Source organism: Eptesicus fuscus, chromosome 15 (assembly GCF_027574615.1).
Source record: "Eptesicus fuscus isolate TK198812 chromosome 15, DD_ASM_mEF_20220401, whole genome shotgun sequence".
NCBI lineage: Eukaryota > Metazoa > Chordata > Mammalia > Chiroptera > Vespertilionidae > Eptesicus > Eptesicus fuscus.
In genome coordinates, this window is record NC_072487.1 from 71560112 (window position 1) to 71569512 (window position 9401).

At 46.2% G+C, this 9401-nt stretch overlaps 1 protein-coding gene across 3 annotated transcripts in view; it reads right to left on the reverse strand.

Moving 5' to 3' along the window:
• Positions 1-6254, reverse strand: part of LOC129151572 (nuclear receptor subfamily 6 group A member 1-like) — a 61518-nt gene extending 55264 nt beyond the window's left edge. For all 3 annotated transcript variants that reach the window (XR_008558227.1, XR_008558228.1, XM_054726811.1), the window contains exon 1: positions 5875-6254. Coding sequence is in view for 1 of the 3 variants with exons in the window: in XM_054726811.1 (XP_054582786.1) it covers positions 5875-5974 (100 nt within the window). In the remaining 2 variants the exon portion in view is untranslated. The remainder of the gene's footprint in view (positions 1-5874) is intronic.
• Between the last annotated feature and the right edge of the window lie 3147 nt (positions 6255-9401).

The window sequence follows — 9401 nt, forward strand, 5'->3', positions numbered from 1 at the left end:
CTTAAAGGCAAGAATCCTTCCAGAAAATATAAAAATATGCTACTACTGCCATCTGCGGTTTATGCTTGAATAGCTTCTCTGGTGTAAACAAACTTAAGGGTATACAATTCGCAATTAGGATCCAAAGACTCATTATTTGAAGATACTTCTTAAAGTTAACTCAATATAACAAATTGTAGCATTTAGTATATGAGAGAAGAATTTGTAGTTCTCTTTGAACTTATATAAATGAGTAAGGGGGAAAACACAAAATACCCTGAATGAAAATGGTTATAGTGCCTAAGGGCTAAGTTTTGTTTTCCCCACATTTCCACACTCCTAAGGAAATTCAAAGACTTGATGCTTCCTGTGAATTTATAATTAGGATAACTTCTCTTAAAATAGTGATTGTCAATATTAAAACATTTCCAAATTTTTTTTTTAAATCCAGGAATTTTTAAAGAAATCCAGGGATTTTCTACTTAGACATGAGAGTTTGGTCAGTTTGCTTCCTTCAAGATAAATTTTAAAGATTCAATTATTCCTATAATTTTTTTAAGTACAAAAATTCCAAAATGCAAATGAAGCCTTAAAGTAGGTTATTTTCACAACTTATTTTCTCTCAGTTTGCTTTCTCAAATGACAACCACTGTAGCTTAGGGATCAAAAGATTTGGTGCAGCTGGGGGTGGGGTAAAAGGCAATTCAGCTTCCCAACAGCCAGCTGAGGAAATCCTGGTTCTCTCCCCAACTAAATCACTGTTAATTAGAATTGCTGGGTTACATAGTAAAGTCTTATTTAAATAATCGTAACGGGGGAGGGGGGGGTCTGTTTTCTTGAGAAACTGTTCTACGCAGGCTACTACTGTTTAACAGCAGGTAATAAGGAAATAAAGTACGAAATTCTTTAAAATAAAAGTTCTCTATTCTATAGTTATTTCTAAACCACACTGAAAAGGTTAGAGACAATGGTTTTTTTCTAACTTTACATTATTAAGGAAACTAATGTCTAACAGGCTTATCTTTTTCATAAAGACAAGCTATGTTGGAAAACAAGCAATAAATAAACAGCAGACTGATTCTATGAGTACTGTAGATCAAAGTTACATTAAGAACTCTTTTTTTTTTTAATGTAAGATCAAGCTCAGATGAATCTGAAACATCAGCTCAACTCAAGATAAAGAATTACGAGCTCAGTACTTCTTGCCGACTTTTAATAATTCTGGTATTTCTAAACCCTAGTTATCAATCAAAGGCATCCATAAACCCATAAGAAATTACCTGAGCCAGGAAAAGCTGATATTAAGAATATGTAAGTTTAAAAGAATGTATTTTCTTTCACAATGTGTTGGTTTTATAAATACTTTCAAAGTATAACAGAGGGATGGGTGTATTATATCACTACTTGTGTGGATATATTCAGTAGTTACCTTCTGTTTAAAATTGTTCCAAGGGCACTCTTATTCTTTGCTGAAATGAAAGCTTTGTTTTTATCTGTTGAGTAAGAATTCTGATTTTTCTGATTATGACCCTTTACACATAAAAAATGACTGCTTCACAGACACACCAAAAAAAGCATTTTTATTGTTCTACTTTAAAAGAAAAGATTGGACCAAAAATTTAAATGTATTCTGAAAAGGTATCTTCTCAAATTTAACTTTCAACATGGAAAAAATACTTAAACTGAAATGTCATTTAACTTGGCTACAACACAAAAATAAACGTAAGAACAAAACAAAATAGTAATAATAAGGCCCCTAAAATCTAGATGAGCATGCTGAAAAGGAATTCTCCTCTGTCAAAGAAGCTGTCCTTAATTCTGAAGCCAGAAGTTGCCATCTGACCACAATTCATTAATGGACCAATGTATTCAATACAAACTAATAAATATCTAACCTAGTTACAATACAGGATGAAATTCACTTACTTACACAGTCCCAGGCCCCAAACCATGCAAATATCGTTAGCGATTTAAACCCGACTTGCATAACAAGCACTGTAAGTGGTATAAGAAACTTCCCTTAGCAGTATCATAGTAGTTGGCATTTCTACCCTCCATCCCCCCACTAACCAAAATGAGGTATTTTATTTTCTGCCTTGGTTCCACAACCCCGGTAAAAGGAAAGAGGAACCAAGAAACTATGAATAAAATATGGGAATGCATGATTTGGGCATATTTTAGGAAATGTACGTGTTCTTTTTCATTAGCTGCCATCTCAGTCCTCCTCATCTAACTCCGTTCACACACACATCCTTTTGCAAATTCAGAATGACTTACAGATTAGAAAGCATGTCATGATCATATTTTGATTACATGAAACAAAAATACTCAAAAAAGAATTTGGTGGATGGTAAATCTAAGTTTGGAAATGTGGTCCTCTCACATTACTGCTATTCAAAAATCAAAAGTGAATCTGCTCACTGTTGCTTTTCAATGTTCTTTGGAGGTCAGAGGACCTACCAAAAAAAAAAAAACCAACAACCTGTGTGCTGCTTGTTCTAAAGAAAAACATTACTAGAGCATGCATTTTTTTAAATGAAAGTAGAAATTTTTTAGGTGATTTAGAATTAATTTTCAAAGTCACAAACTGAAATTAAATTGTCATGGAAAACACTTGCTAATTTATTTTCAGGAATAACATTTGGATGGCAGGGCCATAGCAGGAAAAGGGCATCCGATTATTTAGTGAACTTTTTGCATTTCTCCTAAAGTGTAATTATATAAAACATGTTTTTAATTACTGATAATGGCTTTTAACCTTTCTTTGCTTGAAATATTTAAGTCTACTTCCTCATTCTCTTAAAATAAAACAAATGCAATATTTAGCATATACTTCCTTAAATCATTCATTTTCCTTTGAAACCCCAAAAGGGAGCAGTACTCTAAATTAGTTCATTTTTGTTATGAAAACCTACAAGCAACAACTGTAAATATCTAGCGCAGTTAGCACATGGAATTCCTGGAAGGGTGATGGTGCATCAAAAGACTAGCAACTCTGTTCTGATAGAATAATAAAAACCACTTAAAGGACTGTAAATTCAACATCAATGGCGTTTCCGGCAGGAAAACATTTCTAAAATTCCACCTCCAGTTTATTTCTTCATGACAGAAACCAAAAGACCTCCTATCAAGATAGTTATCTATTGCAAATATTTCATACAAAATGAAAATCAGTCGGTAGGATAAAAAGTGAGAAAATTTCATTTTCTCTGCTTAGAACTTAAGCAGTTTCCTTTACTTTTAGAGAAAAATAAAATTAAGAAAGTATAAAAGAAAAAAATATCCCCACCATTCCAGAGATAAACTTTCCTTTTCTTTTGTTTGTGTTTTTGTGTGTGTGACTTTTCTGTGAGCATGTTATGTTATCGAGATAATGAACATAAATTGTAAAACAGAACACAATGCTCATTTTTACACTGAAAAATAAAGCATTCTACAACAGTCTGTTTCATGTATTTTTTTAAGCTCATCCAAGTGCCAAAAGACCCATTGTGTTTTCAACAAAAAGAAAATATTTATAGCACTAAATAGGACTGATGTAAAATATTAAAGCCACCTTAGCCTAAGTGAATTGCTCCATAACAGTTTTTTGAATGGTTCTGAGCAATTGAGGAAATGAGACTATGAATAGGAAATTTGATTAAGAGTTAAAATTACCATTGGGTTCTTTAAAATGTATTAATGAATAATTAATAGCAAATGCAGTTCCTAGGCTTCCCTTACAACAATTTTCTCAAGTAGAATTTAAGTCTGCAGCAAAATCCATCTATGTGTTATGCAAAGGTGGGTACAGGAAGTATACACAGAGGAAAGCATTATGAGAAATACACTAATGTGGGCTATAAGATCTGGGCTTGGGTAAAAAAAAAAAAAATCAGCATGGTAAAATTTAGATCAGATTTATAACATTCACACTTTAATACCAAACCAAATTTCCACTTTAAAAGCTTGAAAAGTTAAAAGCGTTAAAGAAATCCTTTGTTCCAGTATACTGTCTCCTACCCTAACTAGATTCCAGCCTCCTTTGTGACACGGGATTTTATTGATCTCAAACATGTTCACATTCAGAAATTAGTCTCCAAAGACATCCCAAGAGACTGCCGGCCACCTATATACCACACATCACAGACATCTTAAAAAAGGACAAGAGCTTTGAAAACATATCACTATTTGGTCAGCAACATCAAGTGAAGTTAACCAGGCTCTCCTCTAAACACACTTTTCTCTTAGCCGGTAAAAACAGCACGGCTACTGAATTGACAGTATATGTATGAAGGTTCAGATCCACCCAAAGATTCCTTCTGTAGTTCCTCATTCATTCAACAATTGAGCACCTAAGTGACCTATATTCAGGTTCCTTTCCTCACACCTGACAGGTCACTGTCCTGACTGAGAAACTTCTTGTTGAAGCAATTAATTTTTAGTGCCTCCTAACTGTCCCGGGTGTTTGCATTCAATTTGAAATCTGTTACTTGTGAGACACTGTTCGGTCCTAGATCTTGCAGAGAATTGCGAGTTTATGGCGCAAGGAGGGGAGGAGGCAAGGATCTCCGAGAGCCTGCCCTTTATTCGGAAATGAGATGTGAAAGGTGGAAGGCAGGGCAAATAAATAAATAAATCGGGTTTGCCGCCGGAGCGTTTGCCGGGCCCGTACGAGCACCCTTTGTAATGCGGGCCTCCCGGGGCTATCGCCTGCGCTAATTGCTCCAGGGCGCTTTCCAAGTTCAAAAGTTCACCTTTTACGACCTCACAAAAGCTCCTTACACGTTACCAATAAAAACATCCCGCGGCAAACACTGAGGGGTGGGGGTATCAAACAGATACAAATAAAACATCCCGCAGGGGGAGGGAGCCAGGGGGCGGAGGGCGAGTCACCCCCCGAGACGGATGCGAGGAACCTGAGGACGTGGCCGGGGCGTGGGGGCAGGGGGAGTGCGGGAGGAAGGGCCGGGCCAGGTGAGGGACTCTCTGGGCTCAGGGTCCTGGATCGCGAGAGGACCGGGAGAAATGAGGTGGGGCAGGCGCGGACCTGGACCCGCTCGGAGACACAGGGAGACAGGTGTCCCCCCAACACCCGATCCGGACAGAGATCTGAGCCAACAGAAAGTTGTCGCCTAACAGAGAAGGGAAGGGAGCAGGGAGAAACGGGGTGCGGAGCAGGCACCAACGGGTGAGAAAAGGAGAGTCAGCGCAGAGGTGGAGGCTCGCAGGAGCACGGGGGCGCGAGGGAAGTGCGGGCCGGCAGGAGGGAAGGACAGAGGCTCCAGAAAGGTGTGGGGCCGAGGGGACCGAGGGGACGAGGGTGTGGCGTCGGGTCAGCAGAACGAGGAGGGAGCGTCAGCGGAGGGAGGAGGGACCCGCGTGGGGAGCGCCGAGGGGACCGGGGGGGAGGGGACGGCTCCGCGCTGAAGGGACCCAATGGGGGAGCGGCCCCCCGCGGAGGGTACCCAGGGGGCAGGAAGAGGAGGCTCTGAGCAGAGGAGACCCGAGGGGGAGGGGAAGCCCCCACTGACGGGACGCGAGATGGGGGTTGGGGGAGGATCGCACTGAGGGGACGGGGACCCCGGGAGGGTCTGCCATTACGGAACCTGGCGGTGGGGGAGTCACGCAGAGGGGACGGGGGGGGAGGGAGGGAGGGAAATGAAGGTCCGAGTAGAGGGAACCAGGCGGGGGGGGGGAGGGGGGAGGATCTGCGCGGAGGAGAACCGGGAGACGGAGGCTCCACACCGAGTAAGACAGGGGAGGAGAGGGAGGGTCCGCGCAGAGGGGACCGGGGTGAAGGTCCAAGCGCTGTGGCTTCCCAGGGTGATAGTAGGCTGAGAGAAGGGGTCTCCCGGGTTAGGGGACATGGGGCTGGTTCCAGGTGGGCCCGGACTCTGCACGCCCTTCACCCACCGTTGCGCGGCGGCGGAGGGAGCGCGGCGGGCGGCTCCAGGAACCCCGTCGAGCCCCCGCCGCCTGCCCCTCCGCTAGGAGGCCGTTCGTCCCGCTCCATGCGGTGGTGCTCAGGGCCCGCGCTCGGCTCGCTGCTCCGCCATGACCAGCGCCCTCGTCGTCGTCGTCGTCCGCCAGGGGGAGGGGGCTGTCAGGGGCCGGCGGGCTCCCGGCCGCCGCGCTCTCTGGGCCCCTAGCCGCCCGGCTCCGCGCCCCTCCGCGCCGCGCCCCCTCAGCACTGGCCAGCTCCCTCCCCCGACGTCACGCGCCGCTGCCACGCACGGGCCCGCGGGGCACGCTGGGAATTGGAGTCGGCCCGGCGAGGCCGGCCACGCGGGACTCCAGCAACTGGAGGGGCGGAAAGAACAATTAGCAGCTCTGAAGAACTGAAAGCCAAAGCCTGTTTCAATCGCGAAACTCTAATAAAAACTTCTGCTATAAAAGAGTATATATTGCTTCAGGGCCTTTTCTTTGTTGTGATTTATCCATAGTCAACTTTTCTTATGACTCCTAGCATCCCCCCCCCGCCCTGACAATGAGTCTTTCCTAGGAGGTGGGTCGCAAAGGAACCGGTGAGCACGTGCAACGAAGCCCAGCCTTCGGGGCGGGGTTGGGGGGGGTGGAGCTTGGGGGTATTCACGAGGACCCTCCTCTGCGGCTTCGGGACAAATTGGACCCGAGATTAAAGGGTCGGGGTTTAACTCGAGGTGACTGCGTTCGTATGCAAATAGAATCTATAAAACTCTGCTTTCCGGGGTAGTCTTTAAAGGCTTTTACCTCCGGGTGGGCGGGAAAGACAAAAGTTTCTCTTCCTCCTCTTTCATTTTCCACCTGCCCGTTGAACAGAATGGCAAACTTAGCTCCCAGGCCATTGATGCCATTAAAGAAACTCTATAAAAACTCCTGGTGTCTTGAAGCTCTCGGTTGGAGGGGCTCCTTACCCACCCTGGTTCCCCTTCTCTTCTCAGTTTCCCAATCTGTAAAGCGGAGTTGGAATAGGGACGGGGTCCAACTGGGAGAACCCAAACGCCGCTCCCCGCCTCAGTTTCCCGGATTTTGTAGTCTTTGCTGTTCCCGGCTGAGCCCACCTCCTCTGGCCACCAGGCGGCGCGCGGCCATCAGCCTCTGGGACCTTCCCGGGCGTCAGCCTACCGACACCCTCTCACGGAAGGGACTCATCGCTGCTGCCGCCCAAGGTCTAAGCCCTTACCTGGCCTGCTTGAAAACAAAGACCCAGGACACTGATCTTCGCCCGCCTCTGTCCTGCCGGCTTCTGGCGGGGCTTCCTGGCTAGCTGCCCATTTCCCGCCCTCTCCCCACCCTGCTCCACCAATCCTTTAGCTCGTCTATGTCATTCCTTAGTTTCTAAAACGTTCTTATCCTGGCATTTGCGTCCCTGTCTGGTCTGACGTCTGCCCATATTTCTCATCACGCCCCTTCCCTCACCTGCTATGCAGGAGGTTTTGCAACACCATTCAGCACTTGCCGGTTCCTTGCCAACATTAGTTAACCTGTATTGTGCCTTAATCTGTGCCTGCCACTGTTTTTGAGAGATTTTAACACAATGTTGCCTGAACCTCAAACCCTCTTTATAAGGTAGCTCCAATATCATCCCTGTCATACACTGATGAAGTCACCTGGCAGAGGTGAGGATTCCAGACCCAAGAACCTGAACCCGGGGTTCCTCCAAGCTGGAATGCTGCTGGTTTCGCCCCACTCCCAAACCCTTATTCATCTTTCAAAAATCCTGTTCAAATATCTCCTTGGGGACATCTGGGTCCCCTCTGTGTTCCCTCACGGCTCTGTCGAGTTCTCTGTGGACTATGGGAAATGGTCTCTCTGTGGTTGCTTCCCCACTACCATTCCCCAGCCCAAGAGGGAGAGGAATGCCCTTAGTGTGTGTGTGTGTGTGTGTGTGTGTGTGTGTGGTGGGGTGGCAGTGGTGAGGTGGGGCAGGAGATGGGTCCTCTGAGCCACACCCTCCACTCCGGATTCTAAAATGTGTAAGGGCCAGAACTTTCCTTTCTATCACAAGCCTCTGCAGATGGTGAGTGCCCCTTCCTAAGAGATCTCATCAGGCTAAATGGCAGCGCAGAAGCCTCCGGCAGCCCTGGGGTTTCAGTGGTGGACAGAGATTCTACGTTGATTCTAAGCTCAAAGGTGGGCACAGAATTCGGCCAAACACACAGCCCACGGAAACAACTCCTCATCCTTCAGACCAACCGTGTTGTCTCATCCTCCCAAAGCCTTCCTTTGTCTCCCTGACAGATCAAACCGCTTTATTCTCATGCTCATCATTTTAACTCCAATTGCTGAGCACCGGGCCTGAACATTATAGACACTCAATAAATAACTGAGTGGGTGAAAGAATGAATGAAACATATCTGGATGATTTTCTAAGTAATAACTGACCGTGGGCATTTTACCTCTGAGCCTCAAAGTCTGGTTCTAAGGGATGAGGAATAATAATAGTAGTTGCTACCTCACAGGATTATTACAAGAATTAAATAAGATGATGCATGCAAAGCAATTCATATAAGGTCTGACCTAATAAATGGGACCTGTTACTAATATAAAGGAGGTCCTCCCTGGCTGGTGTGGCTCAGCTGGCTCATCAACCTGTTCTGTTTAAGTACATTCTGTTTAAATGTCTTTTGTCTATTATTTGAATAGATAGGTCACACATTACAAAATCTCCAGGATGTAATCACACAACAGCACATCTATATATATAAAAGCCTAAGCGACCGAATGACTGGTCGACCAGTCGCTATGACGCACACTGACCACCAGGGAGCAGACGCTTAACTCAGGAGCTGCCCCCTGATGGTCAGTGCGCTCCTACACCAGGAGTGCCACTCAGCCAGAAGCCGAGCTCACAGCTGGCGAGCGCTGCTGTGGCGGCATAAGCCTCTCCAGCCTCTGCGGCAGTGCTACCAAGCGGCAATGGCAGGCGCAGTGGGCCAGGATGAGCAGGAGCAGAGCCTGGCCCTGGCTCAGGCCCCTCCCAGGCCACCTGCTGCCTTGGGCTGAAGCCGGCAGTCCAACATCCTCCGAGGGGTCCCAGATTGTGAGAGGGCACAGGCCAGGCTGAGGGACCCCACTAGTGCACAAATCTGTGCACTGGGCCTCTAGTATCCTATATAATAAAAGGGTAATATGCAAATAGACCGAATGGCAAAACAACCAATCAAAGCGTAATATGCTAATGATAAGCTAAGGCTGCTCAACTTCTTGCTATGATGTGCACTGACCACCAGGGGGCAGATGCTCCGACTGGTAGGTTAGCTTGCTGCTGGGGTCCAGCTGATCGGGACTGTGCGAGATGGGCCAGACATGCCCTGTAGCCCTCCTGCAATCCCTTCCTGGCCCGATTGTGCACCAGTGGGGTCCCTCAGCCTGGCCTGCACCCTCTCACAATCCAGAACCCCTCAGGGGATGTCGGAGAGCCAGTTTCAGCCCAATCCTGCAGGCCACTCCCCTTGGGA